The 21,102-nt window shown below is 31.6% G+C and overlaps 1 protein-coding gene across 1 annotated transcript; it reads left to right on the forward strand.

The window, feature by feature from the left end:
* Positions 1-217: 217 nt before the first annotated feature.
* Positions 218-20,015, forward strand: LOC143052861 (uncharacterized). The gene is made up of 15 exons (XM_076226001.1): positions 218-275; positions 2,223-2,279; positions 4,444-4,599; positions 6,070-6,177; positions 6,687-6,800; positions 7,833-7,946; positions 9,920-10,030; positions 10,800-10,913; positions 11,780-11,913; positions 14,464-14,608; positions 15,612-15,748; positions 16,686-16,818; positions 17,732-17,850; positions 18,345-18,507; positions 19,933-20,015. Exons 1-15 carry the CDS (start codon positions 257-259, stop codon positions 19,953-19,955), a joined length of 1,647 nt encoding a protein of 548 aa, XP_076082116.1. The 5' UTR covers positions 218-256; the 3' UTR covers positions 19,956-20,015.
* The last annotated feature ends 1,087 nt before the right edge of the window (positions 20,016-21,102 follow it).

Genomic DNA, 21,102 nt, shown 5'->3' on the forward strand with positions numbered 1-21,102 from the left:
GCATTTGACTAACAGGTCGAACAACTGATATATACAAGCAAATGTAAAAAGTTGACGTCACAAGGAAACATTTACTTTTGTGATGTCTCATTTTTACTTGAGAAATAGATCTTTATGTTTTCGTTACAATGATTTTCGCAACAGACATGAATACACAGGTGGTAAGGTAAACCTTATAGATAAAGATTAAATAGTGAGAAATGATACTACGTAGGCTATATCTTTAACTGTCTTATCGGGTTTGGAAAGTTTAACAATGTCACATGTCCGCAAAGGTAGGATATTGCTTTAAATATTAAGTAAAAAGTAAAATCACAATATACTATACTCCGAGGAAAATTCAAAAATTGAAAGTTCTAATTAAATGGCAAAATCAAAAGTTCAAACACATTAAACGAATGGATGTCAACTGTCATATTCCTGATTTGGTACAGACATTTTCTTGTGTAGAAAATAGTGGATTGAACCTGGTTTTATAGCCAGCCAAACCTCTCAGTTGTGTGACAGTCATATAAAATTCCAATATATTGACAACGATACGCGAACGAAACAAACAGACACAGTAGGTAAATATGTCAAAAATAGGGGTACAGCAGTCAACATTGTGTTACCATCTTAAAGAAGTAGCACTGATATTTTGATAATGAATGATAGCATAAATACTGGGTAAAACAATTTATCCTATTAATGTTTTAAAGAATACTTTTGCCGACGTAGTAAGTTTCAGCCCTTTTTTTATTCATACGGTTACGATAACTTTAATCCCTGTCTGCTTGTCTATTAAAAAAACCCACCTTATTATGAGTTTTTAACTGACTAACAGTATTTAACGTACAATGAATAGTTCTTTCATAATTATAATAACTTGCTTTCAAAGTATATCGACGAATTTAATAAATTGGTGTATGTTTACATCTTTTAGGTTTATTCGAAATTAGATGCATTTGGTCTATTTTCAAGGATGCTTATTTTATACTGACACAGTTAAGCTACTTTTTCTTTCCATTGCTGAAAAATATAAAAAAGATGGAACCCCAACATAAATTCATTTGAACTGATGAAAATAAATGTTAGACTTCAGTAACCAACCAATTAACTAGAATACAATAATCATATTTCTGTCTTTGTTCAAGAACGTTAATGGTTAAGAGAATCTTATTGCACAGCTTGCAAAACCGGAAACTTGTATGACACATGCGCAAATTGTGTATAGTTCTTGTATTGATACAAATATAAAAAAAGTTAGATTAATGCGGAGTCAACAGCAAATAGATATAGAAAGATGTGGTATGAGTGCCAATGAGACAACTCTCCATCCAAATAACAATTTATAAAAGTAAACCATTATAGGTCAATGTACTGCCTTCAACACGGGGCCTTTGCTCACACCTAACAACAAGCTATAAAGGGCATCAAAATTCCAAAAGTCTGTTTAAAACACACGATAGACAATAACGAAAACCAACAAAGCAACTTAAAGCAAATCTTTTTTTCCTTTATAAAATGTTTTTAGTTGATAGGTTTTTCAGAGACGCCCACAAAACACTTTTGATAGTTGTTTATATAAACAGTACAACCATGGTTTGTTTAGCTGATCGGAGATTTTACTATACTTTACTAATTTTCGTACATAAATGACAGTGCATCATACGCCTCTAAAGACTGGTTGGTATAAATAAACATGTTAATTAACTACTTATGATTAAAATTGTAACATATTGTATTCCATGTATATGTACCTAGTTTAAAATAAAAATATTTATCTATCTATCTATACAAAGTAAAAAATGTTTTTCACGATGATAAAGTTTTAAAAATATAATGCAATTATTTGAGGAAACTTATGTTCAGTGGTTGTTGTTTGTTGATGTGGTTCATAAGTTTTTCTCGGTTTTTTTTGTTTTTTTTTAAGATGGATAAAACCGCTGGTTTTCCTGTTTGAATGATTTTATCTACCATTTTGGAGCCCTTTGTGGCTTGCTGTTCGGTGTGCGCCAATGCTTCGTGTTGAATGCCGTACTTTAAATGATAATGGTTTACTTCTACAATTATGACTTGAATGCAGAATCGTCTGATTGGGACTCAAACTACATTATCTAATATCTTATTTAAAAAAAAAAAATTATTAAAGGTGATTAACAATTAAATTAACACATTTGCATATTTAATAAAAAAAAATGTTAAACTAAATATTTGTAAAAAAAAAAAATCCATTTTTCCAGACATACTTTTCTTAATTTTGTGGTTATTGGAAACATTGATACACGTTTGTGGAGAAGGTGAGTAATTGTAATATATAAATACTTACATGTACTCTTTGTAGTTAAAGTAATAATCCACTAGATAACTCATCTTGGTCACATAGAAGGCTACGACATCTGCAGATTAACAAATAAAAAAAAAAACGACCTCTGAAATACTATTACAATTACCACAAGGAAGTAAAAGGAAGTAAACGGTTGTTCGTCCTATCGATAGTTCTTTGAGTCCTACTTTGAAAAAACTGTAAGGACAACAACTTTATGTTCGATTGGTTGCATTCATTTTAGTTCAAATATTTTGTGTATACTTAAAATAAAATAGGACTTCGACGGTGTTCTTGCGAATGTCCATATATCAAAGTCATTGATATTCATTGTTTTTATTCCACAAATTCGCAATAGACATATTAAAACTAGAAACGACAACGTTATGATTGGCTGTTCAAACCCCTCCCTTTGAAAAAAAATTGCCAGTCGTTTTATTGTAAACAAACATAATAAAGGAGGTCTATGGGAGAGCCTACATAAACGGTCTACACTTAAACACATTAGACATAGAGATTACCTTAATTATTCTAATCAGAATCGAAATAACTGTTTTTGTTGCAGTTTTAACATGGATAGGCATTATATTCGTGGTATTTCAGCCCTTGTTATCGATCGGGCAATACTAATCACCAATAATATGACTACCCATGTTCTTTTAATGTAAATGAATTTCAATCATATCAACATTTTAGTTTTCTTGGTGTGTAAAAATAACTATTACAATGTAAGTGAAAAATATACCTAAATACAATAATATGGTGCGATTGTTATATAATGAACTGCTTCGGTGAACAGCAAAAACTGTCAAACATTTGTTAAGCTCCTTGTGCCTAATTTTTCGTCACGATTATATAGTCCCTATTTTCGCTCAACATTTTAACAGATAACGAGAACGTTTGAGAACAAATTAAAGATTCTTGTATTAAAGGCATATCTTTGCATCGGAACTCAACACATTTATTCAAAAACCAGTTGTTGGCATGACACGGGTTATGTTCTTCTCATATATGTTATGATGGTATGATGCTAAACCCCTAACGGGAAGAATTGTGCCTGATGTTCATATGATGAAATCATAATCTTTCAGTCAGTTCAATTGAAGTCTGGAGCTGGCATGTCAGTTAACTGCTAGTAGTCTGTTGTTATTTATGTATTATTGTCATTTTGTTTATTTTGTTTGGTTACATCTTCTGACATCAGACTCGGACTTCTCTTGAACTGAATTTTAATGTACGTATTGTTATGCGTTTACTTTTCTACGTTGGCTAGAGGTATAGGGGCAGGGTTGGGATCTCACAAACATGTTTAACCCCGCCGCATTTTTGCGCCTGTCCCAAGTCAGGAGCCTCTGGCCTTTGTTAGTCTTGTATTATTTTAATTTTAGTTTCTTGTGTACAATTTGGAAATTAGTATGGCGTTCATTATCACTGAACTAGTATATATTTGTTTAGGGGCCAGTTGAAGGACGCCTCCGGGTGCGGGAATTTCTCGCTACATTGAAGACCTGTTGGTGACCTTCTGCTGTTGTTTTTTTTTCTATGGTCGGGTTGTTGTCTTTTTGGCACATTCCCCATTTCCATTCTCAATTTTATATATAATAAAAATCAGGACAGGTAATTATTGGCATGTTTAATACTTAATAACGGTTAAAAAATTCATTGCTAAGTGAATGTTTACGCATAACATCCGGGCCAACATAGTGTCAAAGGGGCATGAATGTCATATTCTCCGAAAATATATTGCAGGAATTAAACAATAGAATCGAACGGAATAATTTATCATTATTAAAATAGTTTTAAACTTAGTTCACCAACAATGATTTTATTAATAAAAAAACCCATTACTGTTCATATCATGATTATCTACAAAAAAGAGTCACTAATAGCGAGGCAAGACACCAATAGATAGCCAAATTCAAGTGTCTAAAATGAAATGTCTACTGTGGAAAATTGTTACTGATATGAATTTGTTTTGTTTTATGAGCTGTTAATAGTTAATAGTCAAACCTTTAAAAAAAAAGGAGTATATAATCATATATCCGAATTATACTATATACCATTTGGTAATGAACCTATCCGGTCCCGTATTTTGTAGAAAAATATTCAGATGATCTGAAACATCATTATATTTCCAGCACATCCCCAATTATGTATTTGCCCAATTTTTCCGAGACTTGATGCTGACATTGTCGAGTATCATGGAAAATGTTTGACGTATGGACATGAAGATGGAGTTTGTTATGTAAATTGTTATAATGGATATGTTGGTGATTCGTGTGAATTAAAAACAGGTAATGATTTATAACTTATCAATTTATTACTACAGTCACTGTTTTTTATTTTGTCTCAAAATTTTCGTAATAGATTTCAAACATCAAATGCTGTTTTATTAAATCGGTTTAAAACCCTTGGTAGTATATATTCTTTTTCAAATATCTTCTGAAAATCACGCAAATTGTAAAATGACGTGCTGTGTTGCAGCTTTTAAAAACTTTTAAAAAGTGTATGTTAATATTATCATAACTTAATCTTGTTATTAGAAGATGTCTCTACGCATAGAAAATGAAAGTTAACAACAGTGGTTTACTCTATGGATTAAGTGGAGGTTTTTAAACGTTGTAAAAGAATTTAGTCCGAATTTTGTTAAGCAGTTTGAAAAAAAAAATATAGAAAATACAAAGATTGAAATTAAAATGGAATATAACGTCATTGTAAAAAAAAAGAAAGACCGCAAAAACAAATCAATATAGAAACCAAATATTAAGCAACATGACACCACCAAAAACTGCGGATGAACCCGGGTTTGTTTTAAAGGATAATCAGTTTCTGATCCACATAATGGTACCGATCATCGCAATTCAAGCTTTTAATGAATATTTTTGCTGTATAATATTTATTTACAAAACACATTGTATAACCAATACAATACGTCAGCATTATTTGTGATATTTTTATTTTCTTACACTCTACATGTACAAAATGTCTTCACTCGAGAGGCATTACATTTTGATATATAAAGCGCGCCTTTTGACGAGTTTTTAAATTTGAATTTTTGAAATTGTTGGGAATGGAAAAAAATATCGTTATACACGAGTCATTGTGTTGGAATGTGTTTTATAAATTTTATCTCTCCTTTTCAAACATTTGCAGAAAGTTGTGTTCTTTAAAAGAAAAGTAACCAGGCTTTGTCGCTTTTTTTTTAGGACGTCACAATAGTAAATTCATAAGAAATCATGGAAACTGAACATCATAATTAAAAGTCGACCAATCATCGATGAGAACAGATGTTTTACTTGTGTTAAGAAATTTTTTTTCTGACACTGCTCAAGAAATGTGAAAATAGACTAATAATTAGAGAAATATATATATCCAGCGAAAAGACACATTTTGATGATTTTACAACATCTGAATATTTTAAAGCACGAAATTTAAAAGTCATATTTTTTATATAAAGTATTCTGCAGTTGATTTTTGCATACGATAATAATATAAAGTCATACCCCTCACCGACCTTTTAGAAAAAGAGAGGAAAAATCAAAACGACTTAATGAAGTAAAAAAACAAATGCTGAAGAAATCATAACATATAGAAAGGGTATAATCACAAAAAAACTAGACTCCGAGGAAGATTCAAAATAGAAAGTTCATAATCGAATGGCAACATCAAAAGTTTAAACACATCAAACGAATAGACCACAATTGGCATATTCCAGAGTTGATAAAACACTTCTATTTATTAATTGATGTAACATTTCCATATAGGTACACGGGAATGTTATAACTGGAATCCTTGTCAAAACGGCGGCACATGTGTAGATGCATCGAAATGCTTCTGTCGAAATGGTTATACTGGCCGGTCTTGTGAAACAAGTGAGTTACCTTCTTTGTCTTAAGTTTAATGGATGCTGTAGACCTTTTCACAATTGATAATTGATTAACCAACAGATATATACTCTATCCTTGTAGTATATCTGGTAGAATCCTCGAATAACATACTAGTAACCAAATGTGGAAAATAAGAACTACAAATGATATGTAAAAAACTTGATAACTCATTCGATTGATTTTAAAATTCACAAAACAAATATGTATAATTATATACGCGTAATGAATGACATAAACATCGACAAAAGACCATACTGTCGGATATTTGCAAATTTACTAAGACGGAGAACAACGTTTCAAAAATATAGAATTGAAAGCGAAAATAACTACCTTTGGTAAGAAAAACAATTCACTTCGCATAAATAATATGCACAATAAAATATACAACTAAATGCTTTAAATGACGTATACAGGCTCATTCTTTTTGTCGATTTTCAATTCTCACTGTACAATACCTTATTTTAAAAGCTAAAAGACATATGTATTTCTAACAGATATAGATGAGTGTGCCAGTAGCCCGTGTCAACATGGTGGTGTTTGTCATGATGGTGTTAATTCCTTAACATGCACTTGTTCTACTGGGTACACTGGTATACATTGTGAATCAGGTAAAAGCTAACCAAATCTATTCGGCTATTTTTCAAGATAACTTTTCACCTATTCTGAAATTCTTTGTCATGGACAGATGATACAGTGTCGTACACGCTAAAACACATTTCAGTCCGTTTTCTAAGATGCATGTATTTATAATGTAGACGAGTGTATCTTTACTGTCTAAAGGCATAAAATAAAACACATTCTTCATACAAGGACACAAATTTGTCAAGTGTGCAAGACGCTCGAAATTGAAGAGCATTGAGGACCTAAAATTCCTAAAAGTTTTGTAAAATACAGTTTATATAATCTTTTCGTGAGGTAAAGACGCTATAGGAATTCAAACATTCGTAGTTGACAATTAATATATAGTTATGTCCATATCATTGATAATTCACAAAACTTTGCAAAACACAAGCTTATTTGACAAAATATTCTGGGATTTTTTTTATCTTCAACAGATTTCAAATCCGTACTTTATTAGGCATTATTAAACCTTTCTGATTCGAGCGTTTCTGATGAGACTTTTTTTAGACGAAACTCGCGTCTATAGACTACAAAATTATAATTTATGAGGAGTTTATTTATAGCTTTTATTGTTATCATAAAATGAAACATTCTTTAATCTGGAGCCTGTAAGATCGTATATTGTTGCGCTTGCACTAGCAGGAATTTAATATATCTGTGTAGAATCTGATCTGGCCAAAATTTGACTACCTATACGAATTAAACGTTTACCGGAAAGTACGTAGACATAAATTAAATAATAATTTATCAGGGCTTCAACTAATGAGAGAAGTTGATTGAGAACTTCGTTCAAATTGAATGTGTGTAGATAATTGTATTCATAGTTTCCTTGTCAGAGAAAGTTTGAAACTCACGTTCTTAATTGTGTCTTCATGGATAATTTATAGAATTTATCAATTTTACTATCCGTTTCAAACACACGTAGAAAGGTAAATGTAAATCAAAATGTGTGTTGTTATCATACATGTGTTTGTTACGAAGTAGCATAATCTAATCCTCACTCCTTTTATTCATTACAGATACCAATGAGTGTATTAGTAATCCATGTCAACACGGTGGTGTCTGTCATGATGCATTAAATAATTTCACTTGTACTTGTACATTAGGATATACTGGTTCATATTGTGAAACAGGTATGCGATATTTCAATAGTACATGTAGGTCAATAAATATTTACAATCATAATTAGAAACAGGCTAAAACAATGTTTTAGATTTTAACGAGAGAAATTTATGTATTACTGAAAAATTATTACACCAGGGTTTTCGATATCACAAACTAGTCAAAACATTTACTAAATTTTATCATCGGTATAAAGACATAATTCGTAAATATAGCTCAACATGCAGACTTCTAATACGTTCAGGTATTTCACATCCAATTTTTTATGGTAATATTCTTTATAAAGCACAAAGGTGTCAGTATTCACCTCAGAAACTTACAAAACCTTTGAATAGACTTATTAAGAAGGGATATAATTACGATACTGTTGTCAAGTCATTAAAGATTGCATATTTTGGTGTTAATATTGAGTCACTGATAAGGTCTTTGCATCGGAACTAAACACATTTATTCTAAAAACAGTTGTTGGCATGACACGGGTTATGTTCTTCTCATATATATATGTTATGATGGTATGATACTAAACCCCTAACGGGGCGGATTGTACCTGATGTTCATATGATGAAATCATAATCTTTCAGTCAGTTTAATTGAAGTCTGGAGCTGGCATGTCAGTTAACTGCTAGTAGTCTGTTGTTATTTATGTATTATTGTCATTTTGTTTATTTTCTTTAGTTACATTTTCTGAAATCAGACTCGGATTTCTCTTGAACTGAATTTTAATGTGCGTATTGTTATGCGTTTACTTTACTACATTGGTTAGAGGTATAGGGGGAGGGTTGAGATCTCACAAACATGTTTAACCCCACCGCATTTTTGCGCCTGTCCCAAGTCAGGAGCCTCTGGCCTTTGTTAGTCTTGTATTATTTTAATTTTAGTTTCTTGTGTACAATTTGGAAATAAGTATGGCGTTCATTATCACTGGACTAGTATATATTTGTTTAGGGGCCAGCTGAAGGACGCCTCCGGGTGCGGGAATTTCTCGCTACTGTTGGTGACCCTCTGCTGTTCCCTCTGCTGTTGTTTTTTATTTGGTCGGGTTGTTGTCTCTTTGACACATTCCCCATTTCCATTCTCAATTTTATTACATGTATAGGTTAAACTGACAGACGCCACATTTTTAAATATTATCCGAGTTTAGAAGGTACACACTTTGGCGTTTTCAGTTGTATGACGTCAATTTATGAAATGACATTAATGCGCAAAAATCGTTTATGAAAACACAGCGAAATCGAATTAGCATTTACACATAGGTTATGATACATGTGGATTATGTAAACAGCTAATATTATTATGTATATCGCGGAGTTTGCGCTAGATAAAGATATATCGATAATTTTATCACGATCTTGTTTACAAAGCGAAAGCATATTTGAATTAAAAGTATATCAGATTACTCCACTATTAATAATACAATATTGCAATATAAAATGAAAAAAAATAAATGAAAAAAAATGTATTGCATGCTCCAATAATGTCATGTTATTATGATTAAGGTGGTAAACATTCCCCGTATATGATGAAAGTCAAAACTATGGGAAAAGTTACTTGTGGTAAATATCTTCAAAAAACAAATAAAAATTCCAAACAGTACCTTGCTTTCTTGGCAGTTTTTTCTTCTTTTGCATTTACTGATAGTATTTGTTTATGTTACGGACAGGGCGTGTACTCGAAATTATAAGGCAATATCACGTTACAGTCAGCAAAGTCACACCTGAAAACTGAAAAACCACCAAAACATTTTCTACGCGAAAAACTCCTTACCACTTTATTATTTGTATACTCTCAAACAACAGCAAACACATATTGTGAAATCTTGCTGTTCAAGCTGGTATCATAAACATAAATGCCATTATTCTATATATTTTGTAGTGTTCTAACTATAAGGGGTGATAAAAAGTGTAGTGCACTTGCATAATTACTAACTTTAGTGTAGTTTATAAATCTTTATTTTATGTAACTACTTTATACGGAATATTTTTAGTGGATGCATGTGCAAGTAATCCCTGTCAAACTACAGGAGTGTGCATTGACCAGAACAATGGATACACGTGTAATTGTGCAAAAGGATTTGTAGGGATACATTGTCAATACGGTATGATAAGATAAACACGGAGAGGGTATTTGTAAAATCGTTCTTAAAATGTTAACTAAAAGCAATTTAAATTGGGGAGAAAAGGAGCATAAACATATCGAAATACTTACCAAGTTTCTAATTAATTACTAAAATGCACAAAAAATACGACGACACAACGACATAAAATCAAAACGTTACTTAGCACGTTTCCGTCTTGATGAGAGCCCTAGACACAACGTGTATCTAAACTCACAAAATGTAGTTTTGAATATATGTATGTATACTTTATAATTTACAGTAGGACACATTTCAATACAAAGTTGTAAAAATCAATTTTGTGGTCGTTTTTTCTCCTTATTTAATCTATGAAATTTTGTGGTCGTTAATTCTCGTAATTTGCTCTATGAAACTGGACAAAATAAAGTACAGCAGTAATGCAATGCGATTAAATTAAATTCATCAAAACGAATTGTATCTAATTAAGTTTTGTGTTTAATTATCTTAAAAAATATACCTTATTCTTGTTTCAGTAGATTGTTTCTGTTTTCATCATTTAAAAAAAAATCCTTAACTTTTAGCCTGTCTGGAAATTTTTTTATGTAAACACCATGATTTGTTTTCAACTGTTCCAACCAACTAATTTGTGATTGTTAATATCCATGAGTTGACATTTTTGCGGAAACTTAAATGGTGATTGCTTTGTTTTTGCTAATTTAAACGAGAGTGAACAAAATCACAAAGTTAGAAAAAGATTCCTTTGATCGAACGTTAGGATAATATTTTTTAGATATCAACGAATGCCACAGCTCTCCATGTGTCAACAAAGGGGTATGTAATGATCTGATCAATGGATATAACTGTAGCTGTCAACCAGGATATAACGGAAAGCACTGTCAAAATGGTGTGTAAAAAAATAAAGTTGATACCATCAACGTTATCAAAAATTGTAAAGAAGACGCAAAATAAATGTGTTTAACTAAAATATATGAATTTTACTATTTTAAGAAACGTGGCATTAACAATTCAATAAAAGTTATAATACAAACATTTAAATGAAAAAAAAACCCAGTTATTCAGAATAAATTATTCGCAGAAGTGAAATTAACTGTCTACTTTTGCAATGTCAGTTAAAATTTGTTATACTCCATGATAAAACTGTCATAATTGGACCAGTAAATGATATAATTCGTGGACAAATATATGACAAAACATCATGAAAAAACCGCATGATTGTCTACCAAATAAATATATATGAACAATGATGTTGTAAGGTTCAATAAAATCTACGTGCATCATGTCCAATGTATTTGTCTGTTTGTCCTGTTCATTTTTAGCCTTGGCGTTGTCAGTTTATTTTCGATAAATGAGTTTGACTGTCCCTCTGGTATCTTTCGTCCCTCTTCTTTTACATTGATTCTAGTTTCCCTTTTTTTCAGAAGGTGGATATGTACACATAGAAAAGAATGTGTATACACTGCATACTGCTCAGAGTCTGAAAAGACAGGACAAGACTAGTCGAAACTGGTCGAGATTGGTCCGTAATCTGTCAATTTTAGACAATTGCAGACTATACATGTATACCAATATTACCAAGTAATTAATCAGATTTATTAAGTAAACTTGAGACCAAAGTCGATTACAGTTAAGTACAGTTAAGTATTGTCGAAGTTATGTTGTTTCTTGTCAGGTAAAACATATGCACATTATATGATCAGTTTGTAATGATATAAAGAGAACACAGTTATAATAATTCAACTGTGTTTTTAGAACCAACAATAAAGATTGCCCCTAAAATATTGATGAATGAAGTAAAACCAATTGATGAAGGAACACGACTTTACAACATTCCATGTTTTGCGGAAGGTATTCCTCAACCTGAAGTCAAATGGGAATCAATTGACGTAAGTATGCATCTGGTATTGTTTAGACAATGATTTAGATTTGTTCATATTTCTTATTGTTTTGTTTTTTTTTACCTTTATTGTATATAGAAATGTAAAATGATGCACTAACTAATGTATTATATCTCTTGACATGCTATTTAATTGTGTTTTGATGAAATGTGACTATCCCTGTTCATTTTTATGGTACATATACAGCCACCAAATATATCTGGCTTATAATTTTGATCACCAAACACACGTTTCATATTGTTGAATGACAAATCAGCGGTGATCAAATAAATCAATACGTTCTTTTGTAAACATTGTGTATATTCTAAATGTGTGTTTATGTATTTGCTCTTTCTGTAAAAACCTTGACTAATTTTTGCCTGATATTTTGTAAAGTGTTGATGTGTATCTACATTTCAAAAAATATTGCTTGATATTTAATGACGCAATTACCTACATCGAATATAAGAATATAAAGGAATTAAAACAAATGAAAGATCTGGCCTTTAAACCAAACATGAACTGTTCATATGAGTTTTAGGCAGAATTTAGCAGTGAATGAAAGACTTTAAATCAGCAAGCATTCTTAGTTGTCGCAAAATTCTACAAGAACAGTGAAAAAATAAATGCTTAATCTAAACGACTGTGCTTTATTCTTAAACAGTTGACGGGCTTACATGTTTATCACCGTCAATAAACAATTCTTATAACAAGGAAGATGTCGTATGATTGCCAATCAGACAAATCTCCAAAAGAGACCAAATGACAGCAAAATTAACAATTATAAGTCAACGTACAGCCTGACTTTGGTTACCGTTTATCAATAATGCAACCCCGCCACGTTTTTGGGCCTGTCCCAAGTCAGGAGCATCTGGTCTTTGTAAGTCTTGTTTGATTTTAAATTCCAGTTTCTTGTGTATAATTTAGAATGACGTCTATTATTACTGAACTAGTAACATATTTGTGTAGAATCTAGCTCAAGGACTCCTTCAGGTGCGGGAGTTTCTCGCTGCATTGAAGATCCTTTTGTGGCCTTAGGTTGTTGTCTTTTTGACACATTTCCCATTTCCATTCTCAATTTTACATACCCTCCCATTGCTTTGATTCTTCATAATGTAACGTTAATTCTAATATGACGTGCTTCTTTCGCTTTGTAAACAACACCGTGATAAAATTCTCGATATATCTATACTTAGCGCAGACTCCAAGATGTACACAAATGGCTGTTTAAATATGCCTCCCACGTAAATCCACATGTATCGTAACCTATGTGTAAACGGTTGTGGATTTCGCTGTGTTAACAATTACAATTGAATAAAACCCTACAGAACATTTATTCTGATTCTGACGCATAACAAAAAGAATTTACACATTAGAGAATGGAAAAATGGACAAAAACAAAATAAATTAAAATTCCGCGAAATTCCAGTAATGATTTTGGCGCATTAACGTCATTTCAAAACATGACGTCATACGTATGAAAACGTCAAAGCTGAAGGTTTTTCTATTGCGTTTACCTTCTAAACTCGGATACAATTGCATTAAAATAAACTATTGAGGTAGGTGTTGCTTGTTGTTTGTTCTATTGCATTATTCGCACATTTACTGATTTCAGCAAGTCAACATGGCGGCTCCTTGGTTACAACATGTCAACAGTGAATTTGACGGTAACTTACGATAAAAAATGTAAATTTAAAATTGCAAATGTTGGGTTTACTGAGAAGTAACAAAAAGGAATCATATTTTTTTTCTAGCGGTTAGTTAAGAAATCATTTATGCAGGTTTATTAAATTTGTTTTACATTTATCGAACAGTGGGTAAAATAGAACAGCCACACACACGGTATACCCATCATCGCTTCAGTTTTTTAATGATCGTATTTGTCCTATTAGAATCGAAATAATTCATGGAAGCCATAGATTTGTTGTAAATTTACACATGGCCTGGGCCGTGATATTCGTTAATTTTATCCCTCGCTAACGCTCAGGATAAAATTCGAATATCACGGCCCAGGCCATGTGTAAATTTCCAACAAATCTATGGCTTCCATGAATTATTTCTTAAATCACGTTAAATGAATAAAATATTCCCTAAAAATTATAATATCGAGTTTAATAATATATATAATAAATACCATTTATGACCTAAATAAACCCTCCGATTTGAGTAGGGTTGTTGATATAACATAATTTTAAGGAATAACGTAAAAGTATACAATTACTTTAAGTCGTATAGCATGACTTATCCTGTTTTTATTCTTATATATAAGAAGATGTGTTATTAGTGCCAATGAAACAACTCTCCATCAATTTTACAATTTACTAAAGTTAACAATTATAGGTCACAGTACGGTCTTAGATACAGAGCATTAGGTCAAACCGCACAGCAAGCTATGACATGTATGAAAGGCAACAACAATGACTAGTCTAATACCATTTAATCTGGAAACCAACGGTCTAATCGATATCAAAAACGAAACCGAGATATACTTATTAACCACATCAACAAACGACAACCACTGAAATATTGTATGTTTTACGCTATTTCTCGTATTTGTAGAAACCATACATACCAACTAACTCAAAACAAGTTGCCGATTTCTTAATTTTCCAAAATGTTACCACGAATGATACAGGACTGTATATGTGTACGGCAAAGAATGAAATAGGAACTGATATAAAAGTTGTGCATATCATTGTGAAAGGTATAAGCTAACCTGTATTTCTGCACATGCAAAAACGTTGGGTGGTATATACAAGCTGTGAGACTACAACCCTTTACAAAACTAAATTACAAACAGTAATTAAAAGGACATTTGACAAGCTTTCACAAAAACAAACATTTCAAAAACATGGTCATTATACTAGTATCAACAGTCTATATATGATAACTTATATCAAAATATTAATCGTTTAAATGATTGTGTGTCCATGTGTCGACTGTTGTTAACATGTCGAGTTTCCAAATTTCTTATTGTGTTTAAGTCTCTTATATACGGGTGCGGCAATATCATGCGTAACTCCTCGTGTCTCTTGAAAGTTTTAGTTTAACTTATTTTTAAGGTCTTGTAAAAGACATACAATTTGCGTCTCGAGATCATCAATATATACACGAAATCTGAGATTCAATTAAACAATGAAAAAACACAGAAAAGAGTGACATTATATTTCACAACGTGCACAACAACATAAAACAACATTGAATGTAGTTTATCAAGTTTGTTCTGAAATTAGCAGTAATTGTTATGATTCAATATTTACATGATGTATCCAAATAACATGTAACTACGAGGATTATTTGAAAAACAACAGTATATGTCCTATCGAAAATTATATATAAAAAACAAATAAGACAGTAGCATGAGTAGCTTACTGATGCTTGAATGTGCTCACACCTATTAAACGAAAAATGAAATAAAAGTAACATACACAAAATACGTGATTTGCATGAATAAACGGATACGAGTAGAATGTATGCTAGAGCTGCATTAATATCCTTGATGTGAACTTTTTTAGAGATGAAATCCAAGACCAGATTTCAATAATGTGAAACTGAGATATAAGGATCAACAGAAACATATAAACTTTTGATTATTAAATAACCAATATGAACGTTATTTTTTTAAATTGTTGTATTAGTGAAATTCCTTATTATTCATTGTTTTAGTGATGATTGTCAATTGATATTTTTATTTCTGCATTTTTAAGTGAAACTTCAAAAACTTCATACTGCACCTATAATTCATGCATTATCTATGGTACAAGTGAATTACTATGGAGATGCGAGACTGGTATGCAACGTTACAGGTTATCCATCACCAGCAATTACTTGGAAATATAACAATGTAAATACCTTATTATATATAGTTGTTAAAGGGGCACTAGCTGTCAAATACATTTTACCGATTTTAATCAAATTCTCACATTTGATTGATAGCAATGTCAATCATTGAGCCAAACTATTATAAAAATCTAAAATAAAAACTTAACAGGGCAGGGATATGAAAATACGAAGCTTGGTTTTGTGTGTATTTAAGTCTAGACGCCATCACATTACTTATCGAGTTGACCTCTAAAGTCATCCGATGACCATATAAGCAATGTACACATTAATATAGACATAAATAGAATAAGCAAACTTGAGCTGTAGGATTATTATAGGTCTATTTGATATCATATTATAGATGACAAATAAATGATAATCATCGATTTTACCTGTATAAGATTTTTTTTGTGTGGATCGAATCATTCTATCAAATGATTTACCTTGGTTTCACTTTCAATGTTGACAGTCTTTTCCATTAAATAGCTTTACACAAACAATTCACGTGTTATCCATCTCAAGCTAAGGGGTTAAATTGAAGATCACAAGAATATGGATTCATCGAGGACAAATTATTTACTTGCAAGTGAATAATTCACAATCAATATTGGTTTACCTTATTTTGACAAAATTGAACAATATCGGCTGCTAAAAGCGAATGATGTTTTCGCTTTTTGCATTTCATGAATGATTAAGCAAAAAAAAAATAATACATTAGAATTTTTATATATGTCATAGCCAGTGCTCCTTTAAACTTTACGATACTTTTTGATTAAAGAGTGGTAAATATAATTTAAAGATAAACCTTCTTATTATCTTAGAAACTACGTTTTATTTTGCTTGTTTCCACACTATGCTATATTACTTTTGAAGTGGATTAACATTTAATGAATAAAAACAATTATTTAAAGATGAATAAGTATCTTTCCTTGTTAACCATCTTAGCTTTTTTATGGTAGATATTGTTGCAGTCATTTGAAAACATCATAGTTGTGCATAATGTGACCAATTCAACTACGGGATATTATACTTGTATTGCAACGAATGACGCTGGCACCAGCCAAGCAAATGTTTTACTTAAAGCTACGTATGGTATGTAAGTGATTAAAAGTCGACGTATGAATATGCACACGGATAAGTGTTGTAAAATTCAGGCATGACTATGTTTAGATTAGGGACATTCCGTTTTGAATTTTCCGCGTAGTTCAGTATTTTTTGTGATTTTACTTTTTATCTGATGGAAAGTATTATTCGTACAGAAAAAAAAAAAACAAACTTAGACTATGGAAGACAAACACACTGAAGAGGTTTTAGATTTCGGACAGGCACTAGAATTTGAGAAAGGTTAATCTAGATCTTCTAAATAAAGATTTGATAAAGAGAGGAAAATAATTGCTTGTAGTAACAAAGGGCAACTTGAAGTTGTGTATATCAACCTCCTAATACGAAACTATGGCACCACTCTTTTGTCATATTGAATTACACAACGTAACATTATGAAGACTGGTCTATATTTTTATGAAGCCAAACAAAATTTACACGTTTTTAGTTATATTCAAATGAAAAACCGGCGTAACATGTAATGGTGATACGAACTGTAATCTGGCAAATTGAAACATTTTCTAACAGATTACAGTGAAAAAGAACAGAAATAAAAACATATCTTTGTGTTTATTCCATATCATACTATAATTCAATTGTGCATGTAACGTGTCTTTTGATTGACTGACGTCGTTTTTCTATCAGCCCATAGACATAAGTTTGTCATGTGACCGTGACGTCATCAATGTTTTTCATGATTAACTCCGGTTTACATTGGAATTAAGAATTAAATTATAAGAAATGACTGTAATATTTTTTCTGCCTATTCGAAATAACATAAAAAATGTTACGCGCGTTATTTAGTGTGCACCACATTTTTTATGTTATTTCTTCATAGACAGAAAAAATATTACAGTTATTCCTTAAATATTAAAATACAATGCTTTATTACGGCCTTCTTCAGATGTTCCCCGTATCATCACACCTCCTAAAACAACTGTTATAATGACGGGACATTCACACAATTTTACATGTATTGCAACTGGGCATCCACCCCCATCAATCAAATGGTCCTTCAAATCTGTAAGTAGGATATTTTATTTTGTTAAACTGTTTGATTCCTGCTTCTTTTTGAAAACTAAAATGAAGAAGAGATTCTAATCATACAAATTTCTCTTTTGTTATTGTGTTTTGTAGATCGAGAACCAACATATTTGTTTACACTGAACCCACATGTTATGTTTAAGATTAATTTCATTTTCATGTTTGGCATGTGGGATCTTTAATAGCTTGCAATTAGATTGTGGACCTGTTGGTTGTCAAAGGCATTGTTGTGACCTTTAGATGCTACCTGTATTTGCTTCAAGTAAAAATAAATCTTTTTTGATTGACGTTAAGAAACGTATACTGTTGACAAAAAGAACATGTATTTTGTATTTTATAGGTCTCATTAATTTGTATGCTTGCGCGGTTGTGAGATTGTGTCATGTTAGCGTTTACATTATTTCACGGTAAAGACAAGAGGGCATTGAGTGTATTGCTAACTTTTATTTTAATATTATCATTGTTATTCATAGTTTACAAAGCAGTCAACAGCACTTCCGTCCCATCAGCTTCACCAACAAGGTAGTCTTTTGACACTGTTTTCTATCAAGACGCATGAATCTGGTTCTCTCACTTGTACAGCTGAAAATGAATTTGGAAATGACAAAGCTTCGGTAGCAGTGGTATTTAGACATCGTAAGTATATAATTGTAGACGTTTTTTTTTCAAATATTAGAAGTGAGATATATTTGAAAAACTATCGCAAGGTACTACTTTTGAAATATTTTCTGAAATGTTTTCTTCACTTGATTATTCAAAAGGTAATAAATTTGTAATGAAATTAATATATGATTAAATACAATTCTGTGTCGCGAATATTCCTCGAAACATGTTTTCTGGAGGCTACTTTATCAATCATTTATTAACCCGACTACTTTCGTCATATTAACTCACATGTTTTTGTTGTTCAATTGAGACTAAAATGTCTGTTGATTCAAGTAAAGAAACAGTAGACTTAAGGGAGTTCGCTTCTCAGTTTCAAAGTAATTAACTTTTCAAAACACTAGTTTATATTGATAAGGAATTAATAAAGGAATCCAAAGAGCAAAAAAAATATATAGGTCACCGTGCTTGTTTTCGAGATATGAGCCATTGAAATTTTGGCGGGAAAATATTCTCTCTTGACTTTTCATAGCTTTATCATTGACAAGTTAAAGTTCTCAAAAACTGTTAAAAAGTAATTAAAATTTTATAATACTTATACAGTTGGCTTATCATTATACATGGGAAAGATTAACAAAAAGAAAAATGGGGGTCACCGGGCAAATTTTTTCAAGGCATTCAAATGGATAAGACCAGAGGATTCTGAAAATCGGACAAAAAATCCAAAACATGACAAGCCAGCTTCCTTAATACATGTAGGTGTAAATAATTTTGCAATTTTGTCAATGCAAAATTATAGTATGTAATAAACTAGGATGGGATCTTGTGCATGTGTAAATACTGAATGACGTGTTTAGTTTTACAAATCATTATATGATATTCCAAACATTTAATTACTATCAATGATGTTTATGTCCTTTTAATTCTTCATGTTCTGACTTACAGGTCACTATTTGTAAACAGTCTTTATATCACTGTCCCAGGTTAGGGGAGGGTTGGGATCCCGCTAACATGTTTAACCCCGCCACATTAGTTATGTACGTGCCTGTTCGAAGTCAGGAGCCTGTAATTCAGTGGTTGTCGTTTGTTTATGTGTTACATATTTGTTTTTCGTTCATTTTTTTTATATAAATAAGGCCGTCAGTTGAATTGTTTTACATTGTCTTATCAGGGCCTTTTATAGCTGACTATACGGTATGGGCTTTGCTCATTGTTGAAGGCTGTACGGAAACCTATAGTTGTTAATGTCTGTGTCAATTTGGGCTCTTGTGAACAGTTGTCTCATTGGCAATCATACCACATCTTCTTTTTTTTTTATATATTTTACCACTATCCATTAATGACAAAGACGTTGATTTAATCATTTATCAAACATTTCATCTCTGTCTGTAAATCACATGGATAAAAATCGTCTTCTTCAATACATTTATAAATAACTGTTTTTTCTATTCCTTTCAGCTAGCACCTCAGGTTTCGGATGAGCTACGGTTAAACGTACCATTATTGATGTTACTATTCAATTAAATCTATCTAAATATCAAGTTTTGCCAGATTTGTTATTTATTAATACCGACATCTCATGCTTTAAAGAACAAAAGAACATGCCCTGCTCCAAACATATATCATCGTGGTTTTAACTTGCATAATACAACCGTATATGGTAGGGTATTTAACCCTACCGACAAGCCCAACAGATGTGCAACTGTAGCAATAGTTTATGTTTTAGTTGCCTCATCCATATCCATATACCCATGTCAGCTAATTGCATTACATGCATCGAAGAACGAAAGTCTTATCAATGGTTTTTACAACTTAAACTGTATTTCGTAATTCTTAAGTTCATGAAATGTATTAAGTCGATTAGCTAAAAAACAGAAATAATTATCTTTCTAAATAATTTACATCAATGTTTTCAGCAACCAAACGCAGGATAGTAAAACAACTTATCAGTCGTCCCAATGTTTATATCACTCAGCTCAGTTCTAAATAAAATTGCATATCACGGCTTTGTGACGTCAAATACGTTGATCCGGCCTTAATAACTTTGACCCGGACATATCCGCGACGTCATAATATTTAAACCGACGTTGATAAGTTTGACCCGAAGTTATCAAGGCATTTTCCGGTTACTGCTAAAACTAAGAAAACATTTCCAAAAGACGCAAATACAGCCCTATAAATCAATTATCAGGTTATCTGCATGTTGATATTGTTAAAATCAGTTGCTCGACACACAAAAAAAAAGCTTCATATTGTGACTCGCAGCTGATATTTTACAATATCAACATGCAGACAACCTCATAATCGGTACATGTTCTAGGTGGCGAAAATCATATGTGGATACTAAAACATCCCGTAGACATTTTAGAGTAAATACAATCTAAGATTTTGTTTTATTGCAAAAAGTAAAATAACAAAAAATCCGAACTCCGAGGACAATTCAAAACAGACAGTCAATAATCAAATGGCAAAATCAAATAACAAAAAACATCAAACAAATGGACAACAACTGTTATATTCCTGACTTGGTACAGGCATTTTCAAATGTAGAAAATGATGGATGAAACCAGGTTTTATAGTGCTTAACATCTCACTTGTATGACAGTCGCATCCAATTCCATTATATTT

Source organism: Mytilus galloprovincialis, chromosome 11 (genome assembly GCF_965363235.1).
Source record: "Mytilus galloprovincialis chromosome 11, xbMytGall1.hap1.1, whole genome shotgun sequence".
Lineage (NCBI taxonomy): Eukaryota > Metazoa > Mollusca > Bivalvia > Mytilida > Mytilidae > Mytilus > Mytilus galloprovincialis.

Excerpts from the sequence above, each read along its gene's own strand:
- LOC143052861 (XM_076226001.1), top strand. Across the intron at positions 4,600-6,069 it reads TTCGTGTGAATTAAAAACAG|GTACACGGGAATGTTATAAC; the intron begins GTAATGATTTAT and ends ATTTCCATATAG. Across the intron at positions 17,851-18,344 it reads TCAAATGGTCCTTCAAATCT|TTTACAAAGCAGTCAACAGC; the intron begins GTAAGTAGGATA and ends TGTTATTCATAG.